Here is a 24,589-nt window from a genome sequence, read left to right as displayed (position 1 = left end):
AATATAACCAATTAAAAGAGGAAAGGGATAAAAAATAAAATTAAAAACAATAAAAATAGAAAGATCAACCAATATATATACAAATACTGCTCCACAATAAAACATAGCTTAGAGAATATACAATTTGAAAATGCTCTTATGAGGGTACTAAAACATAAAAAGCGAATTTAGAATTTGAAAACAAATTTAACTATTTCCTATAGCTTCCACAGGATACTTAACAATAGCTTACGGGGCCACAGTCTTGAAGTCTTACTGACAACAAAAATATGTTCACCTTCTGCTCCCATTTGGCAACAAAGCATAGAATTCAACTATTTTTTATGGTTTCCACAGGATACATAACAATAACTTACGGGGCTACAGTCTCAGAGTCTTACTGACAACAAAAACATGTTCACCTTCTGTTCCCATTTGGCAACACTGCATAAAATGTAATTACGATTTATCATTTTGAGATAAAATTAAGATTACTTGTTTTGGAGATGTAGGTTGTGATAAAGCATTTATTATAGGGTTTTAGGGGATACTAAATCTGTTACAAGGTCAGAAGCTGTTCTGAAACACCACATTTTACTATTCGTTTCCATGGCAAAGTAAGTTTTCTGTCAAATAGTTAAATTCAAACTAAAAACCCCCTCGTGTTTTCGCCCCTTCTATCGTGTGTCAAGATTGTATTTTTCATTATAACAATTTGTATACTTTAAATATTAAAAATTGAAGTTACACCAGTGGACTTCATGCCACCATTGAAAACTTAATAATATCCTAAAAGTCCCTTGCTAACAAATTCGTATTTTGAGTAATAATTCTACTATATTAAATTTGTTAAAGTCTATACTTAATATAGCCTAATTCTTTAGGGTAATTGTGAATGCACATACTATCCTCAGGATTATAAACTTAGGTTTGGAACCCCAAGATTTGATAAAAATCCTAAGGAATAGCAGACTGGCCTTGCCCTTTTGTCATAGAAATTGTGGCTCGCCATGTTACCTTCTGCCTTTTTCGACAAAGTTGAGAGTCTATTTTTTTTTTGGCTGGGAAGGGGTATGGCTCTAATGACTTTATTATATTGTCACGCGCTTTTTTTTTTAAATTCCTTGTAGTATTTACTAAGCCATAAACAACAGAGAAACAGAGGGTCAAATTGTAAAAATATTGGGACCCTAAAACTATTCTCTCTTCTTACTGGCTTACAATTTCATAAACTTAAAACTAATTATATTTCATGTTCTTATTAATTGGCTAGAATTTGATATGTAGATAAGTTTGTGAACATAATGTTTATCGACATAACTCGTAAACGAGGCTTTACAAAGTAATGTGATTGGCTATTACGAAAATACATCATAAAAATAGACCGATGAAATTAAAGCCCGTTTTTTTAAATACTGGATTATAGGACAGTAATATTTAGTTTTCCCTTTGATTAAACTGTACATTTCCGCTCTACTTTGATGTTGTAAGTTCTGGCTATGTGCTTCGGTGTTGTTCTTCGGAACTTATCTTGATAAAGCCACACATTAAGAAAGGTAGACAAACAGGCAATGTTTTCCCTTTCAAATTCTGTGTATTTTGGAATCGTTGAATCTCTGTTTGTTTCTTTTTCCTGAGCTATGGAGTCGGGAAATATTGAAAGCCTGTATTTACAGCCTGTATTTACAAATGTTAAATTGACAGAAGGATCATTCTAGTTTGTATTCAGATTTCTGTTTTTAGCAAAGAACTAATTTAGTGCGCACTTGGCTTTCGCTTCTTAGCCGCTGTCAATTGGAATTTATTAGACTACAGAACTACGGGTAGCATTATGCAATAGTACAAAAAGTGTATATATTAATTTATGGCCTTACTTGACAAAACTTGAACAGGAATATTGTAGCCTTACACTAGTGGCACCTATTCACGGAATGTAATGAAGGGGAGGGGGCACAGATTTTTTTCAGTTTTCTCTAGTGAAGTTATAAAAGTATTTTCAAAATCTAGGGAGAGGGGCATTTCTTGCTTTATTTGCTTTTTTTTAAAGATAATACTAAAAAGAAATTTTTCAAAATCCACAGGATCAACCACTCCTTCCCCAATTTGCACCCCTGTCTTAAAATGTCAATCAGACCGACTCAACATTATTTTTCATGTTTTAGCTAAAGAGGACAGGAAAGCTATTCAACATAAGAAGACAGGAATTAAAAACTAAATGTGCCATTGACAGCGTAATTAATTTCGTTAAAAAGTAAAATACAATGCACAATTGATATGATTAATCTGCTATATTCTATTGAATTTCAATCTAAAATTCTTCTTCCTGTAATTTCTAATCAATCACTATTTTTGACAAGAATTACTTAAATCAAAGTAAACCCGAAGTAAGCCGACTTTACATGGGAAAATCTTGGCAAGTTAAATAAGCCAGTTAATTTTGAGCTGATATACTTGTTTTCTTACGTTTCCATAAGTAGGACATAGAATGGAATCATTCCATTCTACACTTGATCTTAGGTTCAAATGGACTAATAGTCTAAATAGTAAAAAAATGGGGAATTCCAGTCTTAAGAGAGTTACTAGAGATGTTTGCCTCTAAAAGAAAAAGTAATGTTTTAAAGCAAGGCTGTATAACTGAGTTTTGTTTGAAGGGGGGGGGGGGTTGCTTTTTCAAAAAGGCGCTTCACACAAAAAATTCAGAAAGTGCATCAAAAATTTGTTTGTACGTATTTTTTTTTTACATTTTTACTCGTCTGATAATTTGTTTTCAGGGGGGGGGGGTCAAACCCAGTAAACCCCATGGATACGGCCTTGCTTTAAAGCACCTGATAAGCAGGCATGCAGCAGTTAAGGGTAGGCTAAAAAGGAATAAAAAACACTAAATGCTTGAGGGCACCGGTAAATAGTGCTAGCGCTAATTTCCACTCTGATAAGTTCACTATAATCATTTGTTTAACGATAAAGTATTTGATTCTTGACTGTATCTTTCACAAGCATATTCCATAATAATTTTTCAGTGGGGTAGGTGGTAATTAATATCAAAATCGGTAATTTTGAATTTTCTCCGTTGCTAATGATGTCGAATCACCGAAGTCTCTTACAGAAATTATTCCGTATATGAAAGGGGCTGTCCCCTTCTCAACGCCTCGCTCTTTACACTAAAGTTTTTTAATGTTTTAAAAAATAGAGTGCGAGACAGAGTCAAACTTTAGCATAAAGAGTGCGGTGTTGAGGAGGGGACAACCCCTTTCATACACGGAATAATTTCTGTTCGTTTTAAGTTTTAATGTCGCTCCTTACTTTCAGTTACAAATACTTTTTTTATTATTTAATTTCTGAACGTTTTTGAATTAATGCAGCTTTGATTTTGGCTCACCATACATGAATAATTAATTCAAAATTTGCATGTTAACTTTACTTTTTTTATGATTTCGTACGATACGACAGATCCAGTACGATCGAATCACAAGCCCTTGAATCGCAATGGCCGTTTACTTAGAATTAATTAAGAAAACTTTTTCCACAAAATATGTTTTTCAAAAAAAGTAAAGAAATTAAAATGAACAAAAAAAAATTAAACCAAAAATGAACAAAAATAGAATAAAATAATCTACCAAGCATACAACTACCACATATCAGCATCAACATATAAATGAAATCCAAAAAAGAAAAGAAATTAGAATAAATAATGGAGTCAAGGTAAAAACGAGCAGAAATTAATACGAGTAGGGTTCTAAACCCCATGCTTTCTAAAAGCCAGAATATAATTTTTACTTTACTGAAAAAATTCAAAGAAATTTACTGAAAAAAAATGTTCATTGTCAGTTCAATATACATATGCTGATATTTACTCCTTAAGATCTTAATTAATTTTTGGTTTCTTAAAGTTATAAAAGTGAAAACATTTAAAAGAATTTTTTCAGTAAAGTACGAAGTATATTCTGGCTTTTAGAAAGCACGGGATTTAGAACCCTACTCATATTAATTTCTGCTCGTTTTGAGTTTGACTCTGTTAATTATTTTAATTTCTGTTTGTTTTGGATTTAGACATATTTATTACATTTTCAACTATGCTGAACATAAAGGCCATCTCAAAATTTTGATCAGGTGACTTCGGGAAAAAAATGAGCGTGGGAGGGGTCTAGTTGCTCTCCAATTTTTTGGTCTCTTAAAAAGGGCATTACAACTTTAATTTCTGGTCGAATGAGTCCTCTCACGATATTCTAGGACCACTGGATAAATACGATTAATCCTGGAAAAAAAACGCATCCGTGATCTTTTTTCTGGCAAAAAATGCAAAATTCCACATTTTTGCAGATAGGAGCTAGAAATCTCTACAGTAGGGTTTTCGATACACTTGATCTGATGGTGTGATTTTCATTAAAATTCTACTACTTTTAAGGGGTGTTTCGCCTTTTTTCGAAAATAAGGCATTTTTTTCAGGCTCGTAACTTTTGATGGGTAAGACTAAGCTTGATGAAACTTACATATTTGAAATCAGCATAAAAATCGAATTCTTTTGATGTATCTACTGGCATCAAATTTCTGTTTTTTAGAGTTTCGGTTACTATCGAGCCGGTTCGCTCCTTATTTACAGTTTGTTACCACGAACTGTTTGATACGCTTACTAATTTGAAATAGGGATTGAACTGAGAATATTTTTTTATATGGCAAATAAACAAAATTATATATATATAAATATATATATATATATATATATATATATATATATATATATATATATATATATATATATATATATATATATATATATATATATATATATATATATATATATATATATATATATATATATATATATATATATATGAAATGTGGTACTTATCAAGAATCCGGTAGTCACGCGAGAAGGACTACATCGAGAAAGCCCAAAATGCTACTTGAAAAACAGATTTTCTCTGCCTTGTGAGGTGTTCCTCACTCTGTGACAAAGATTTCAACTTTAGTTTTTTGAGGTTGAAGGGGCAATAAAAGGTACCTAGGTTAGGTTAAGTTAGTTTACGGATTTAAAATATGCTATCCTTTACCCCCACTCTCCTTATGTGCAAATATATAGCCCGAATTTGCTTCTGAACTATTATATTTTTATCCTATTTCGTTTTATTTCATTAGCATTAACGAAACTTCACTTCTCACGTGACTACCAGATTCTTGACAAGTACCATCGTATATATATATATATATATATATATATATATATATATATATATATATATATATATATATATATATATATATATATATATATATATATATATATATATATATATATATATATATATATATATATGTATATATATATATATATATGCGTACTTTTTAGTTTGCTTTGAAACATTGTTTCCAGCTCTTCTACAGCAGTCCCATTTGAAAATGACACCTCCTAGAACTGATTCTAATGGCGGAAAATCAATTTCTAGATTTAATGAGCATATCGCCATTTATCCTTGGAAAACTATCTTGTTGCAAGGTCTTGATGTGAATTGATGTTCATTTTTTTTCTTTTTTATACAGTATCGAACCGCTCATGCCAGATAGCAGTAAGTAGTGACTGTCAATAGTAACTAGAAATCAAAAAGCAAAAACGAAATAGATATAGAAATATTGTAATATTCATTCACTTTGTAAGTGTGTAGACAACTTTGAGTCTAGATAAACATATACATAAACATAAACACAACGTAACATAGTTGTATAAACATAACGTAACATAGTTGTATAAACATAACGTAACGTAAACATAAACATGCAGACAACATTGAGTCTAGATAAACAAATACATAAACATAAACGTAAACATATACATCGAAGGCTATTAGTATACCGAACATATTAATTTGGGTATTGAAGAAAGCTACACAATCAAATCAGAATATACCAAAACTATGAAATTGAAATATCTTCTTAAAAAAACACAAGAATAATTTTTTTTCTGAATTAATAATTAAAGCTTTACGCTTTTTTTTCTTCTAAGGAGTGATTTTTCAGCAAAAGTGAAAAAAAAATTAAGAAGAAGGCATATTTAAATGTAAACTTTTTTCTTTTAAGAAAAACAGTGGTTTACACCACGACAAAGTTTGCTTCTTGTTGATCTTGTGCAGCAAAATAAAATTATTTTTACAATTGTTTAAACGCTTGATCTTCATTCAGCTGATTTATTTTCTGATAGGATTTCTGATGACTTATTTCTTCAATCTCTAATACACAAAAAATGTAAATTTGATAAAATCTGGTACAAATGTACAATCTGTTCATTTGTTTCTTTGCAAGTAGCATCTTATTTATCTGCTATTAGATTAGTATATTTAGGCAAGTATGTTTAAGACAGCTTCAGTAATTCACAAGGCTCTTAGTGGCAAATAGAAATTTCATACAAGATAAATAGCGTATAACAAGGGCGTACCCAGAATTTTTGTTCAGTGTGGGGGGGAATAACAAGCTTTGAAGAACGCATCGAATGTTTGTTTAAATGGATTTTTGTTACAGTATATGAGTCGGTCAAAAATTGGAGGGGGGGGGGGAACCTGGTATTCCCCCTTCTGGTTACGGCCCTGGCTGGTAAAACTGACTTTTCAGTTATTCAGTTGTTAAGAATCACCAGTCTTTCGAAGATACTATCGTTCCCTAAATGCTGCAGCAGTAATTTGGGTATAAAAAATTCCGCTTTGGAGGCATTTATGTCATATTTTTACTGTTGCAAAAGAAAAAGAATAGAACTGATAACGCTCAATATAAAATTATTTTTATTTATTTATTAAGAAATGGGTCATAAAAAACATAACATTTAAATCTCCGTATAATGATAACAAAACAAAAATAAACATTACCATCTACATTCAAAATATGTTTGGACGCATATTAACGTATTTGAGACAACCCAAAAAATCCCACCTCAACTATTAATATACTTCCTCGGGGAAAATCCCTTACTCCACCCCCTCCCCGCCTACTAAACAATTAATCATATGGTCAATTGATCCCAGCAGAATAGGTTGAGAGGGTATCCCACCCTCTCATATAGAATATTAGAACAGTTTAAGACCGTCGTTTGTGTTTTAACTTTCTTAGGGTGGCGTTTCCTCCTGGCCCACTCTCTGGACACTAGGCATCCATATTTCAATGTAGCACCAGCCTACAAATTAATTAGTTTTATTCCCCAGTGTACTCAATGACATTGTGTTTTTCATAACCTTATTCATGATTTCATAGCTGTTATGACTAAAATTATATATCTCTAGGAATAGATTACACATTATTAACAAAATTAATAAAGCTTTGTATATTTAAACTTAATAAACGTAATAATGTTTATTATTTATAATGTTGTTTTTTATATACGACAAAACAACGAAGAACGAACGAGATACTTAAGGTCTATGTCCCCTGTGAAAGTTTTGGTATGATCTTCTTTATTTCTTTGGTTTTTCTATGACCTTTGGTATGAACAAAAGACAAAAATTTACCATCACTCCGTAAAAGAGGTTCAGTTCTATCCACCAACAGAATTATTTTTTTAATTTAGTGTACATAGTTTTATAGACTAAAAATATGTCACATATTAGTAAAACACCGTCGAGAGAAGTAATTTTCCTATTTTTGTAGCAAGTTGAAAACCTTCTTTAAGAAAAATTCTAAGTAAAATCATAATTCTGGCTCGGTCAATGGATAGATCCGAGATTTGTTATTGCAACGATATTGGTACTATGTCCTTTTAGTTCAAGTTACGCCAAAAGGCTTGTCGCAAAATTGCTTCTTTTAGAGGGGAATATCTATATTAAGAAAAGAAAAGAAAAAAAACACACAAACACGCACAAAAGGGAGATTTCAAGCCAGTGAGTAAGACAGAATAATAGTGCAGATATTTCGGAAAAGATCTCCTCCAAACCGTCCTCAGTGAAACAGAAAATGTTCGGCGTTTTCAGTAAAGCGGAAGTGATACACTAGACTTTAGGTTTACTTTTTCTGGGGAGGGGGGAGGGGCAGTAGCAAAGGTCCTTTTTGTAGTAATTTCTGTTCGTTTTAAGTCGGACTTGAACATTTATTTTGATTTTACTGGTTTTAGGATTTAGACCAACCTTTTCGAAGTTACCCAATCAGAAAGAACAAGGTGACTGACAATAAAAAAAAGCGCCGAGTGACACCATTCAAAAACTGACATGAATTCTTTCCCAGGCGTTTAATACAGCCTTTCTACTAAGGCTAGTCTTTTTATCTTTTTTTTTTACCGCGAAGACAGCTTGACGGAGGTCTTTTCAGAAGTATCTGCTTTAATAACAATTAATTAAAAAAAAAAATTTCCGAAAAATAAGTTTTCCAAAGAAAAGTAAAGGCCATTTTAAACTCAAGCTCAGCAGATGCAAATAGCTGGTAAAATTCAAACTCAAAACGACCAGAAATTACTATTAAAGAATTAATGAAACCGAAAACGAACAGAAATTAAATAAACAATCATAGCAAATAACATGCAAAAAGTAATAGTATAAATGAATAAATAGATCTTAAAGCGAGTAATGCTTAGATTGAATATGAAAATCAAGCTTAAACGAAAAAAAAATATTTTCCTATTGAAGTATAAATGAAACTTAAAACGAACAGAAACCAAATAAACAATCAATGCAAAGAAACATGCAATAGATATTAATGTAAATGAATAAATACATCTTAAAACGAGTGAAACTTAAATTAAATATGCAAATCAAGCTTGAAACGAGCAAAAATCACTACAAACAAGAGTTTGTGTATCACCTCCTTCTCTCACTGTAAAAGTCTAATGCCAATTGCGTCATTGGCGCTTTACTGAAAACCAAGTTTATGACAAATATTTTCTTTCGTACTTCATATTGAAAATAAACATTAAAAGTATAGAAAAATTTTGAACTGATGAGCTTTCAGCAATTAATATCATTATACATGAAATATTCAGTTTAAGTTATTAGCTCTTTTTATAGTTGTTCAAGACGAATATAGTTTCATTACAAACAAGAGTTTGGATACTACCTCCTTCCTTAACTAAATAAAAAGCCAAAAGCCTACTGCGTCATTTGCGCTTAACTGAAAACGAAATATATCACAAATGTTTTCTTTTCCAGTTCTTATACCATTGAAAATAAAAATAAAATTACAGTGAAATACATTCTTAAACTGATGGATCTTTCAACAATTAATATCATTATACATCAAATATTCAATTTGATGGTGTATATACTTTCCAAGCCTGTTCAAGGCGCATATAGTTTTCAGTAAAGTGCTAATGACGCAGTAGGTCTTAGACTTTTACAGTGAGAGAAGGAGGTGATACCCAAACTCTTGTTTGTAAAGATTTTTGTTCGTTTCATAATTTCCAATCAAATGAACCCTCTCTGAAGTTTATACGAGCATTCCATCCATAAGAACTATATATGTCCCTAGGGGATTACTCATAACGCCTGCCTCCAGGCCCTGGAGGGTTGCATCGACATAGGAATTTTCTTATCTGACCTTTGAACTATTTTTCATGAAATGGCTATTATAAATATTTTATCGGATGGGCTTGGGGAAAAAAGGGTGTGTGTATGTGTGTGTGTGTGGGGGGGGGGGGCTGGTAAAATTCAAACTCAAAACGACCAGAAATTACTATTAAAGAATTAATGAAACCGAAAATGAACAGAAATTAAATAAACAATCATAGCAAATAACATGCAAAAGTAATAATATAACTGAATAAATAGATCTTAAAGCGAGTAATGCTTAGATTGAATATGAAAATCAAGCTTAAAACGAAAAAAATATTTTCCTATTGAAGTATAAATGAAACTTAAAACGAACAGAAACCAAATAAACAATCAATGCAAAGAAACATGCAATAGATATTAATGTAAATGAATCAATACATCTTAAAACGAGTAAAACTTAAATTGAATATGCAAATCAAGCTTGAAACGAGCAAATATCACTACAAACAAGAGTTTGGTTATCACCTCCTTCTCTCACTGTAAAAGTCTAATGCCAACTGCGTCATTGGCGCTTTACTTAAAACCAATTTTATGATAAATATTTTCTTTTGTACTTGATATTGAAAATAAACATTAAAATTATAGAAAAATTTTGAACTGATGAGCTTTCAGCAACTAATATCATTGTACATCAAATATTCAATTTAATTTATTAGCTCATTTTAAAGTTGTTCAAGACGAATATAGTTTCATTACAAACAAGAGTTTGGGTACTGCCTCCTTCCTTAACTAAATAAAAAGCCAAAAGCCTACTGCGTCATTTGCGCTTAACTGAAAACGAAATATATCACAAATGTTTTCTTTTCCACTTCTTATAGCATTGAAAATAAAAATAAAATTACAGTGAAATACATTCTTAAACTGATGGATCTTTCAACAATTAATATCATTATACATCAAATATTCAATTTGATGGTGTATATACTTTCCAAGCCTCTTCAAGACGCATATAGTTTTCAGTAAAGTGCTAATGACGCAGTAGGTTTTAGACTTTTATAGTGAGAGAAGGAGGTGATACCCAAACTCTTGTTTATAATGATTTTTGTTCGTTTCATAATTTCCAATCAAATGAGCCCTCTCTGAAGTTTATACGAGCATCCATCCATAAGAACTATATATGCCCCTAGAGGATTACTCATAACGCCTACCTCCAGGCCCTGGGGGGTTGCGTCGACACAGGAATTTTCTTATCTGACCTTTGAACTATTTTTCATGAAATGGCTATTTTAAAATTTTATCGGATGGGCTGGGGGAAAAAGGGTGTGTGTATGTGTGGGGGGGGGGGGCTAGTTGCCCTCGGATATCTTATGACTCTTAAAAAGTGAACTAGAACTTTCGATTTATATAAATAACAACCTCACTAGTGGATGTTTTTTCATCGAACTTTTGTGTTATACAGAGCACGAAATGTATTTTGTAAGAAGAATTTCTAGTAACTCCAATAGTATTGCCTACCCCCTATGGGCGTCGTCAAATCCATAGGCCCCTCACTAGTTGATTTCTAGAGATTTTTCTGGATTTCTATGGATTGTTCTGGATTTCTATATTAACATAATGCATTTAAAACCCCACTTTATATTAATTTAATGTAGGAGCCCTATCAAAATGTAAATCGATTTCATCTAACCCAAACATAAAATTTATTCATATTCCTATCAATGGCAAAAGGCCAAAGAAATCGATTGTTTTTGTGCAATTAAGCCATTGCACTAGTCAAGGCTAGATGGTGACATTCAGGAGCACATGGCCTTCATACAATTCAGTGATTCTGAAAAGTACCTGGCCTCCATAGAGCTCATCAGCCTTTTGGCATTCTAAAGTAACTTGGAAAGACGCCAAGGAACCAGCTCCAACCAAAATGGAACCTAGATATCTACTCTCGTACACTGGTGGTTACTTTGGGACTATAATTTGTGGTTTGAGCTAGCCAAAGGAGACAACGCGTATCTTATTATAATTAAATTAGAAAAAAGTTTTCTTTGTACTGTTCAATTAGCTAGGCAACACCCGAGAAGTGAAGTTTTGTTTAATGCTAATAAAATAAAACAAAATATGATGAAAATATAATAGTTTAGAAACAAACTTCGGCTGTATATTGGCACATTAAGGGGGTGGGGGTAAAGCAGAGCATATGTTAAATGCGTAACCTAACCTAGGTACCTTGTTTCCCCCTAAACCCCAAAAAACTGAAGTTTAAATATAGTTCCCAGAGTGAGAAACCTTGTATACTCAGCGTCTCGTAGGAAATACCGGGTAATGCCTATTTGATCTTCGCTATTATTGAGTGGCTGTCTCGCGTCTTGTCTAGCTAATAGAACAGTACCGTTTTTTTTTAACTGAAAGTAAGGAGCAACATTGAAGCTCAAAACGAACAGAAATTATTCCTTATATGAAGAGTTATCCCCTCCTCAACACCTTGCTCTTTACGCTAAAGCTGCTTGCAATTTTAAAAAAGCTTCCTACTCTAATTAAACGGCCCCTGTGATTCAGTAGCCGTTCTTCAAAAAATTAGGACAAACAGTCAAACTTTAGTATAAAAGTGCAAAAAAGTAGGGTAGAGAGTCTTGATGAGAACCCAAAGAAGCTTAAAAATATCATGAATTTTTCTTGAGGTTTATTCCACTACCGAGTTCAACAGAGCCTATTACATTTAGTTAAAATTAATTGCAATGGGTTTGTATAATAAGCATAAATATTGTGCTCTATTGGAAAAAAACAAAAAAATCTGTACAAGCCCATAGAACCTTTGAAACCAACCAAAAATATTAGCTCATGCTAAAAGACAAAAATTCACAGAATTTTCTATCTGTATAAGGACTAAGTACTAAGCTCTAAGTACAATAAGCAAATGATTAATTGCAACAGCCTTCAATAAATGCTTTTAAACGCAATTCAACAATTGCAATTGGCTATTGAACGCTAAAATTTATAAAAAGTAATTGCAATAATCTTAATCAACGCGGGGTAAATTAGGCATTTATTCATTTTGTTTTCTCAGAGACAAAGTTAGCTAAATGTTACTCCTATTTTTAGGTCATTCGTCTGAGGTTCCGGAGGATGCTGTTGTGCCTTCAGCGCCTCCTCTTGACTTGATGGACCACCTGACGGGGTATGAAATGACTTCTTATGATTCAAGTAAGTATATGTGCTCATTACAACCAAATGTAATTGGATCCCACAAAACAATCAGAAAGGGGAGGGGGGGGGGTAAAAATAAAGACAAACTGAGTTTTAAAAATTGGGTGTTGGCTCCAGTTGACAGTATCGTACAGAATAATTACTTACTATGCTAACGCGCAAGAGGACAGATATAAGTTTTTGGGTAAGTATTGGGAACAAAAATGGCAATTCGAATAAGTAAACTAAAGATAAAAAAGAAAAGATAGAAAGATAGATAGAAAAGAAAGAAGCAGCCCTTTGTATAGGACCTTGAGGACAGTTTGATCTCGTGCCTACATTAGACAGTTTTAAAAAGAAGAATACGATTATAGTACCAAAGGCCTTTTAACATCATATCTAACTCCTCAAGACACAACTATTAAGCGTATCGTTAATATATTAAAATTTCTAAAACAGCTTATCAAACAGTTCTTAGTAACGAACTGTAAGTATGGAGCGATACGGCTCAATAATAACCGAAACTCTAAGAAGCACGGTCTTTACAACAATAGATACATCAAAACAATTGAATTTTGATGCTTATTCAAAATATGTAAAATTCATCAAATTTAATGTTACCCATCAAATGTTGCCCAATTTTTGAAAAAGGGGGGAAGTACTCCCAAAAAATCAAGTTATCTTAATAAAAATCACTCCATCATATTCAGCATACAAGAGAACCCTACTGTAGAGGTTTCAAGCTCCTATGTACAAAATATGGAATTCTGCATTTATTGCCAGGAACACAGAAGCGAGTTTATTTGACTTTTTTTCTAGGATTTTTTTCTAGGAAACTCACATATATTCTATTTGCTATTGTGAAATACACAGACCTTTTCTGTGGGGATTTTTTTTGGTGGAAGGGGGTCGTGGGGGGGGAGGTGAGTTAAATGGTAGGATCTTTCCAAGGAGGAATTTTTTATGGGGGAAGGGAATTTTACATGGAAGGGGAGCCGGATCTCCCAGCATTAGTTAAAAACTATCAGAAGTTAAATGCAAAAAAAAGTTTTTTCAACTGAAAATAAGGAGCAACATTAAAACTTAAAACGAACAGAAATTATTACGTATTTGCGGGGGTTCTTCCCCTCGCCAATGCTTCGCTCTTTACGCTAACTTTTTTTTAGCACCTGTATTAGCTACTTGTTCTAATTAAACAGTCTTTGTGATTCTGGAGTCATTTTTAAAGAATTGGGAAAAAATTTGAATTTTAGCGGAATGAGCGAGCTATTGACAAGGGGCGACCCCCCTCATATATGTAATAATTTCTGTTCGTTTTAAGTTTTAATGTTGCTCATTACTTTCAGTTTAAAAAACTTGCTTTTTTCATTTAGTTCGGTTGAAGAACCAGTATCAATCCCAGGTTGATCTTCAGAAAAGATGTTCTTTTTACCAGCATTATCACACTTGTTTTTTTAACTAGTAACGCTTGAACAGGGATTTCTTTGCACGTTCAACAACTAAACGTTGACGAAAAATGAAATAGAGAGGAGAGGAAAAATAATAAAAGTGAGGAAGAAAAGAGAGAGAGAGGAAGAACCTCGAAAAAAGAGAGGGGAATAAAAAAAATAAAAATGGAAAGAAATACAAACAAAGGGAAGAAAAGCTAGAAAACAAAACCAAATAAAAAGTAATTAAGAGACAGAGGGAAATAAACAGAATTAACAGAAAGAGGAAGAAAAAGAAAAATGAACAAAAAAGAGAGAAAAAAAAAGTGTGCCTTTCTTTGAAATAGAGGAATCTTGATTTAACACAAATGGGTTCACTTTTCACTAATACTTCCGCTCAACGTTGTCTTATCCAGAAGAAACTCTATCCGTGAAAATTTCCATTATAATAGAATTATAGGTTTTTTTCGAATCCACTTTGATATTTAAGTAAACAACCCCTTTCGGCTCGAAGGTTTAAATCAGTTGACTGGGAATGGATTAAAATGGGTATTTATAAAAATGAAACCCAATACGCATATTGTACCGGACCTTGTCCGCACCTTTCTGAGCCAAGAGTCAATTTACTGATCTTTCAAAAACAAAAAAGGATTTTATCCCAATATTAGATTTTGTCACGCAAACTACAATACTTCAATAGTGTTTTTGTTTCTACCTTGATTATTATAAATGCTTAAAGTCACATTTGATTCAACTTCAGGTGGGTTTTCAGCTTTATTTTTCAAGCTAATCTTTTTTTTTTCATATTAATGTGAATAGTTACATCATTACAACATTCAGAGGAAGTACCTCTTCGGGAAAATTAGAACCAGAACCAAGGACCCACTAGGGAGTTGCAAACGAGAAACTCCTTTATTTGAATTTCCTGGAAAAAAAAAATTAGGATAGGAAAATAGTTGGAGACAGTAATGAAAGGGTCTTTCTGTGATTAGACTCAACAAGTTATGTTTGATTGATGTTTTGCCAACGCAGTGGATAGCTCCCTTCACATTCTGTTGGAAAACAAACATGAATACAGTCAAATGCTCCCTCCCTTCAAAAATTGTATTCATTTATATAATAAAACAAAACTTAGTTCCGGATACCTTAATATGTCGGGGGATTAAGTAGTACCGATCATTTGGAAAGTGTAGAAACAATTATTTATAATATTAAAATTTTGGTGGAGGGAGGACCGGTTGGCCCCTATCCCTTGTGTGGGTGCCTGCTTCCCTGGTCTTTTTTGTTTAGTTATAGAAAAGCTCTTTATAGCCTATCCATAGTTGCACGATTAAAGCTCCATAAATATAGTCCAGCATTTGTGGTTCAGTGTTGTCAGTAACTTCTTTGCACTGAAGAAAAGAGGAGCATGCTCTAAAAACCTTCACCTACTACCTGAAGGGCCTGTGCATTGCATTCGTAGTGCACCTTCCAAAATTATGAGCCCATGTATCAACAATTTTTTTTTTATATAAAAATGAGTTTTTTAAACTTTTGATAATGGAATAAAAACAACAGAAATATTGCAGCTTATTCAAAGTCGAGACGGTATCTAGTGGGAGGGTTAGAGGGCTTGAACTTCATCCTCCAAAAAAATGTTTGTCCGACTCGTAAAAACATAGAAAAATACCTGTAAAATTTTTTTTCATGCGTTTTTGATGATTTTTGTACCCCCCCCCCCGAAAAGAATACCAGCCCATCTCGAACAAAATTCTGAAAAACGGCCCTGTTCAAAGTTATAAATTAATTTTCATTCTTAATCACGTAAACTTATGCTCTCCTATCAAACAGTTCGTGGTAATGAACTGTAAGTAGCCTAAGGAGCGACCCGGCTCAATGGTAACCGAAATTCTAGAAAACGGGATTTTGATACCAATACTTACATCAAAAGAATCAGATTTTAATGCTGACTTCAAATATATAAGTTTCATCAAGTTAACTTTTGATGGGTTTACCCATCAAAAGTTACGTGCCTGAAAAAAATGGCTTATTTTCGAAAAAAGGGGGAAAGGCCCCCTAAAAGTTATAGAACCTTAATGAAAATCATACCATCATATTCAGCGTATTAGAGAACCCTACTGTAGAGGTTTCAAGCTCCTATCTACAAAAATGTGGACTTTTGCATTTTTTGCCAGAAGAAAGATCATGAGTGCGTGTTTATTTGTTTTTTTTTTTTCCCAGGTGTGATCGTGTCAACCCAGTGGTCCTAGAATATTGTGGGAGGGCTCATTGAAACGTAAATTAAAAGTTCCAGTGCCCTTTTTAAGTGAATAAAAAAATGGAGGGCAACTAGGCCCCCTCCCAAGCTCATTTTTTCCCAAAGTCACCCGATCAAAATTTTGAGATAGCCATTTTGTTCAGCATGGTGAAAAATATGATAAATATGTCTTTTAGGATGACTTAATCCCCCGAAGTCCCCTGGGGGACGGCTGAAATTTATGAACTTTACCCAATGTTAACATGTAGTATTGGTTATTGGGAAGTATAAAAACGTTTTTAGGGGGGATGTTTTCTGGTAGGGGGGGTCTGGGTTTATGTGGGTGGATCTTTCCATGAAGGAAGTTTTCATGGGGAGAGGGACATTGCTATGAAGGGGGCGCCGGATTTCCCAGCATTGTTTAAAGAAAAGATCAGAAATTAAATGAAAAAACAGGTTTTTCAACTGAAAATAAGAAGCAACATCAAAACTTAAAACGAACAGAAAATGTTACGTATATGATTGGGTTCACCCCCTAGTCAATACCTCGCTCTTTAAGCCAAAGATATTTTAGTACTTTCATAAGAGCTATTTATTCTAATTAATGACCTTTGTGGTTAAGGGGTCATTTTTAAAGAATTGGAACAAAATTTGAACTTTAGCAGAAAGAGCGAGGTATTGATTAGGGGGCGAACCCCCTAATATATGTATTAAAATATATGAATATAGAAGTTCATTAGGTAAGTTAATTCGCAAGTTACGTTTATTTATTACTAATAAAAACGTTCGTAAATAAAATTAAACAAGTTTCGAGAAAGCCATTTAACCAAATAAAAGTAAAATTAATATACGAATTTCGTTTTAATTAACCATGTACGGTGAGCCAAAATCAAAACCTGTATTAATTCAAAAACGTTCAAAAATTAAATACAAAAAACAAGTTTTTTTAACTGAAAGTAAGGAACGACGTTAAAACTTAAAACGAACAAAAATTATTCCGTATGTGAAAGGGGCTGTTCCCTCCTCAACGCCTCGCTCTTTACGCAGAAGTTTGACCTTCTCACAACTCTATTTTCTTTAAACAATAAAAAACTTTAGCGTAAAGAGAGAGGCGTTGAGGAGGGGACAGTCCCTTTCATATACAGAATAATTTCTGTTTGTTTTAAGTTTTAACGTCGTTCCTTACTTTCAGTTAAAAAAAACTTGTTTTTTTTATTTAATTAAAGCTGACTATTTTAACTATGTATTCCAAATTTAAGAATTTGTTTAATTTTTATAACTGAGTTTCAATCATGCCAAGATATTAAATGCACATAATTGTGTTTACTAGTGTGGGGAGAATATGCTTTTAATACTTGATCAGCTACAAAACCGCTAAAATATCACTGCTTGGGGTATTTTTCAAGTTCTTCCGTTTTAATACTAGTATTGGTTTAATGGAAAAGACCAATATAAATTTTGGGTCAAGATATATATATATATATATATATATATATATATATATATATATATATATATATATATATATATATAGATAGATAGATAGATAGAGAGAGAGGGAGAGAGATATATATATATATTTAATTTTGCATATAAATACAGAATCAATTAAACAACGGGAAGAGAATTAATTTGAGTTGGGGTGTTAGTATCAAAATATGCGATTTAGGATTAGTAGAATGTATCTATGGAATTCTATGGATGCCCTAGGAAAACATTTCTATGGATGCTCTACACCTTTTCAAAGAGAGTGAGTATCCTCTCACACCTATACTTCCTTGGTACCTTTCCAAACAGGATACCTAGTTTAAGGTATCAGGTCGAAAATGGTAAAACTTAACTTTAAAGTTTTTTGAACATTTTAGTTGTTCATCATAGACAGGTAGTGTAGTCTGGGAAAAGGATACCTAGTTTAAGGTATCAGGTCGAAAATGGTAAAAATTAACTTTAAAGTTTTTTGAACATTTTAGTTGTTCATCATAGAAAGGCAGTGTACTCTGGGAAAGGATACCTAGTTTAAGGTATCAGGTCGAAAATGGTAAAACTTAACTTTAAAGTTTTTTGAACATTTTAGTTGTTCATCATAGAAAGGCAGTGTAGCCTGGGAAAAGGATATCTAGTTTAAGGTATCAGGTAAAAAATGGTAAAACTTAACTTTAAAGTTTTTCGAACATTTTAGTTGTTCATCATAGAAGGGCAGTTTAGTCTGGGAAAAGGATACCTAGCTTAAGATATTAGGTCGAAAGGGTTTTGGATCGAAAAATAAACTGTTTCTGTAAAATCTGAGTTAATAAGGATTTTTTGACCGTAAACTCTATTTTTTTTTGTAAGAAAATTATGGAAAATACAATTCTCTGGTTCAAATGTGAAACTTAAGTCCATTTTTGGATCGAAAAATGAAACTATTTCCGTAAAATCTGAGCTAATAAGGGTTTCTAACCGTAAACTCTAGTTTTTTGTAAGAAAATAATGGAAAATACAATTCGTTGGCTCATAGGTGAAACTTAAGTCCATTTTTGGATCGAAAAATAAAACTATTTCCGTAAAATCTGAGCTAATAAGGGTATTTGACCGTAAACTCTAGTTTTTTGTAAGAAAATTATGGAAAATACAATTCTCTGGTTCAAATGTAAAACTTAAGTCCATTTTTGGATCGAAAAATAAAACTATTTCTGTAAAATCTGAGCTAATAAGGGTTTTTGACCGTAAACTCTAGTTTATTGTAAGAAAATTATGGAAAATACAATTCTCGGGTTCAAATAAGAAAATTAAGTCCATTTTTTGGATCGAAAAAAGAAACTATTTTCGTAAAATCTGAGGTAATAAGAGTTTCTGACCATACACTTTAGTTTTTTGTAAGAAAATTATGGAAAATTCAATTTGTTGGCTCATAGGTGAAACTTAAGTCCAGTTTTGGATCGAAAAATAAAACTATTTCCTTAAAATCTGAGCTAATAAGGGTTTTTGACCGTAAACTATAGTTTTTTGTAAGAAAATTAGGAAAAATACAATTCTCTGGTTCAAATGTGAAACTTAACTCCATTTTTGGATCGAAAAATAAAACTATTTCCGTAAAATTTGAGTTAATTAGGGTTTTTGACCTCAAACTAGTTTACTGTCAGAAAATTAGTAAAAAAACTAGTTACGGGTTAAAATGTGAAACTTAAGTCTATTTTAGGATCGAAAAAAAACTATTTACGTAAAAATCTGAGCTAATAAGGGTTTTTGACTATAAACTCTAGTTTTTTGTAAGACAATTAGGGCAAATACAATTCTTTGTCTCATAGGTGAAACTTAAATCCAGTTTTGGATCAAAAAATAAACTATTTCTTAAAAATCTGAGCTAATAAGGGTTTTTGACCGTAAACTCTAAATTTTTGTAAGAAACTTATGGAAAATACAATTCTCAGGTTCAAATGTGAAACTTAAGTCCATTTTTGGATCGAAAAATAAAACTATTTCCGTAAAATATTAGCTAATAAGGGTTTTTGAAAGTAAATTCTAGTTTGTTGTAAGAAAATTATGGAAAATACAATTCTCTGGTTCAAATGTGAAACTTAAGTCCATTTTTGGATCGAAAAATAAATCTATTTCCGTAAAATCTGAGCTAATAAGGGTTTTTGACCGAAAACTCTGTTTTTTTGCAAAAAAAATTTATGGAAAATACAATTCTCTGGTTCAAATGTGAAACTTAAGTCTAGTTTTGGATACTCATAATGATGAGGACAGATGGTTCTAATTCAGTATTTTTTTCATAAAAACAAACTATTTTTTTAAACTTCGAAATTATTCAACAGTATTTATTTTTTTATTTTTTTGTACGTATCTTAAAATGACAAAAATATGCTTACGGCTCTAACAATTGTACTCTATGATAGCTCAGAGACACAATGTGGCTTTCCCATTGTTATTCTATGTCCGATTATCGACACTACCTAGTCTATTGCATGTATTAAATCAGTATTTTTTACGCAGTGGAACGATAAACACATAAGTCATATCTTAAAAAAAGTGAAGATGGAGCATTTTAATAAAGTGTGTTCACATGACAATGTTATTGTAGCATTGAATGCCGACAAGGAGAAGTATTTAAACTATGAAACAAGTATAAGTGGTAGCATTATTGGAAATGTATGCATGCATTGTCATGACAGTAAGGAACTAAATTTCTTTGGAGTACCGAAAAAATTCAAATCTTATGTTGGTGGATATGCGAGATTGAGATCTCCAGAGATGATTGCACTGAAAGAGAATGCCAACATAAAAATAATCGTTGATGATAGAGGACAACTCCTTGCTACTGTTGCAGGTAACACATTACCTAGAGATACATCCAATCGTCAGCTTTTGGGTATTAGCCTTCAACGGAAGGTCAAAAAAAGAAAGGCCTACTCTTCTACCAATATCGTAAACCATATCTTGTCTACATGCAGATACTGTTACCTGTGTAAAAATAATGTGATAATAGACAGTGAAATTGCCAGAAAGATAAAAAGGGCATTGGCAGAAAATATCACTATGGAATATAAAGATGAATCGATGAAAAACAAAGCACCAGCAAACGTTACTGCCATTGATCAAACAGTCAATGAACCAAATAATACCAAAGATGAAAAGTATATTGAGGCTGTTGATGACACACCAGTAAATATTGTGTATGACTCAAAATGGAATAATGATTATTCTACTGATTAAGAACTAAGAGAATACAGTAGCTACAATATCAAGAGTGAACACGGTGAACTATTTTATGGAACAGATTCAAAATGTCCAAAGCTGATCATTGATATTAATAATGTATCATAATATATTTTTGTATTAATATTCTACATAGCATTATTCCATTAAAAATATATTTACATTACATTGTTATGTCTTCATAATTTTTAGAGTAAGCTAGCATATCAAACGTTTAGAATGTCTATTAAAACATCGGAGATGTAAGAAAAGGAATTTAAATACATCTATTGTCAGACACATGAGATAACACTGACAAAATCTATGTATTAGAATGAATAAATTCTTTATCAACATCCGTTGATGGATATGTCATTATGTCATTATAAAAAAATTGTAAGTAAGTAAGTAAGTAAGTAACAAACTCTTTCTTGAATTCACCTCTTGGATACACAATACAGAAATTTAATTAAGGAAATTATGAAAAAAATATTGAAAAAATTCTTTTTTAACATTCATTATCGATTGAAGTCGCTTCCTAGACAGACAATACATCAATTTCACAAATTCTAAGCATAAGAGTGATTAAATTCTATATCAACATCCATTCTCGGATACATAGGAAAAAGTTGACAAAATCTAAGTGTTAGAGTGAATAAATTTTTTTACCAATATCTTTTGTCAGTTGCGTCAGATAAAATTGACAAAATTTAAGTGTCAGAGCGAATAATTTTTTTTTATCAACATCCTTTGTCAGATACATAATATAAAAGTGACGAAATCTAAATTTCAGAATGAATAAATGCTTTAACAACATCCTTTGTCGGATATATTGGATAAAATTGTCAGAATCTAAGTATCAGAATTATTAAATTCTATATCAACATCCTTTTCTCGGATACATGGGATAAAATTGACAAAATCTAAATATCAGAATGAATAAATTCATTATCAACATCCTTTGTCGGACATGTCGGATGAAACTGACAAAATCTAAGTATCAGAATTATTAAACTCCATATCAACATCTGTTACTCGGATACATGGGATAAAAATGACAATATCTAAGTATCAGATTGAATAAATGCTTTAATAACATCCTTGAAACGCATGATCAACATGATTTGTCGGCTATATAATTGACAAAATCTAACTATCAGATTGATTAAATTCTATATCGACATCCCTTTCTCGAATACTTGGGATAAACTTGACAAAATATAAGTATCAGAGTTATTAAATTCTATATTAAAATTCCTTTCTCAGATACATGGGATAAAATTGACACAATCTAAGTAACAGAGTAAATGACTGCACTTTCAATATCACTTAAATGTATTATTAAAATCAAACGTCTGATACATCATATAAAACTGAAAAAATCTTAGCATAGAAAAGATTGAATTCTTTTTCAAACTTTTTATTGAATAAAACTGATAATAGTCATAAAATGCAAGCTCTATTCATTTTGATTTCATGCGTCCTTACGTTGAATTTAGGCTAGACCGGTTATAGATGACACTACACCCGCTCAGACACACAGTCATAGTGAGAGAGATATTCAAAAAGTTGAGTTAATTTAAGTTCACTTAGAGTGGCCAGACATGCATTGGAATAAGCAAAGCGGGCCCCCGCGGTGCTTCCCGGCCAGCGGCGCTTCCTGGCGGTCGACCTGGGGGGATTTTCCGTACGCGCGCGTACGTAGGCTAACCTAACCTAACTTAACCTTACCTAATCTAACCTAACTTAATCTAGCCTAACCTAACCATACTCACCGGAATATCCCCCAGGTCGACCGCCGGGAAGCGCCGCTGGCCGGGAAGGGCCGCGGGGGCCCGCTTTGCTTATTCCAATGCATGTCTGGCCACTCTAAGTGAACTTTAAATTAACTCAACTTTTTGAATATCTCTCACTATGACTGTGTGTCTGAGCGGGTGTAGTGTCATCTATAACCAGTATAACCTAAATTCAACGTAACGACGCATGAAGTAAAAATGAATAGAACTTGGATTTTATGACTGTTATCTGATGTATCCGATAAAAGCTTTGAAAACAAATTTATTCTTTCTGGTACTTAGATTTTGTCAATTTTATCCGATGTATCTGACATTTGATGTTGATCATTCATTTAAGGGATATTGATAAAGCATTTATTTACTCTAATACTTATACTGTGTCAATTCTATCCCATGTATCTGAGAAAGGGATTTTGATATAGAATTTAATAACTCTGATACTTAGATTTTGTCAGTTTTAACCCAAGTATTCGAGAAAGGGATGTTGATATAGAATTTAATTAATCTGATAGTTAGATTTTGTGTATTTTATCCGATATAGCCGACAAATGATGTTGATAATGTATTTCAAGGATGTTCATAAAGCATTTATTCACTCTGATACTTAGATTTTGTCAATTTTATCCCTTGTATCCGAGAAATGGATGTTGATATGGAATTTAATCACTCTGATACTTAGATTCTGTCAGTTTTATCCGACATATCCGACAAAGGATGATGACAATGAATTTATTCACTCTGATATTTAGATTTTGTCAATTTTATCCCATGTATCCGAGAAAGGGATGTTGATATTGAATTTAATAATTCTTATACTTAGATTCTGTCAATTTTATCCAACATATCTATCAAAGGATGTTGTTAAAGCATTTATTCATTCTGAAATTTAGATTTTGTCAATTTTATTTGATGCATCTGACAAAGGTTGTTGATAAAAAAAATTATTCACTCTGACACTTGGATTCTGTCAATTTTATCCGATGTATTTGACAAGAGATGTTGATAAAAAAATTTATTCACTCTAACACTTAGATTTTGTCAAGATTTTCCTATGTATCCGAGAAATGGATGTTTATATAGAATTTAATCACTCTTATACTTAGATTTTGTGAAATTTATTTATTGTCTGTCTAGGAAGCAACTTCAATCGATAATGAACGTTAATAAGGAATTTGTTCAATTTTTTTTTCATAATTTCATGAATTAAATTTCTGTATTGTGTATCGAAGAGGTGAATTCAAGAAAGAGTTTGTTACTTAGTTACTTACTTATTTACAATTTTTTCATAATGACAGAAATTTGAAAAATGATGTTGATAATGCATTTCAAGGATGTTGATAAAGCATTTATTCACTCTGATGCTTAGATTTTGTCAATTTTATCCCATGTATCTGAGAAAGGGATGTTGATATAGAATTTAATCATTCTGATACTTAGATTCTGTCAATTTCATCCGACATGTCCGACAAAGGATGTTGACAATGAATTTATTCATTCTGATATTTAGATTTTGTCAATTTTATCCCATGTATCCGAGAAAGTGATGTTGATATAGAATTTAATAACTCTTATACTTAGATTCTGTAAATTTTATCCAACATATCCGACCCATGATGTTGTTAAAGCATTTATTCATTCTGAAATTTAGATTTTGTCAATTTTATTTGATGTATCTGAAATTTGATGTGGTTAACAACAAATTATTCATTCTGAGACTTAGACTTTGTCAATATTGTCTGATGTATCTGACAAAATATATTGATAAAAAAAAATTATGAAGTGTAGCACTCATATTATGACAACATTTTCCTATGCATCCGACAAATGGATGTTGATACAGAATTT

General features: G+C 32.1%; 1 protein-coding gene across 1 annotated transcript in view; it reads left to right on the top strand.

The window, feature by feature from the left end:
• Positions 1–24,589, top strand: part of LOC148944688 (protein SSUH2 homolog) — a 265,586-nt gene that overhangs the window by 8,586 nt on the left and 232,411 nt on the right. Inside the window, exon 2 of the mRNA XM_089100140.1 lies at positions 12,525–12,626. Within this exon, the coding sequence (XP_088956266.1) occupies positions 12,525–12,626 (102 nt within the window). The remainder of the gene's footprint in view (positions 1–12,524; positions 12,627–24,589) is intronic.

The sequence above is a fragment of the Artemia sp. Qi Xiang Cuo genome, chromosome 14 (genome assembly GCF_049724085.1).
Source record: "Artemia sp. Qi Xiang Cuo chromosome 14, ASM4972408v1, whole genome shotgun sequence".
Lineage (NCBI taxonomy): Eukaryota > Metazoa > Arthropoda > Branchiopoda > Anostraca > Artemiidae > Artemia > Artemia sp. Qi Xiang Cuo.
This window is presented reverse-complemented; position numbering and strand designations above follow the sequence as displayed.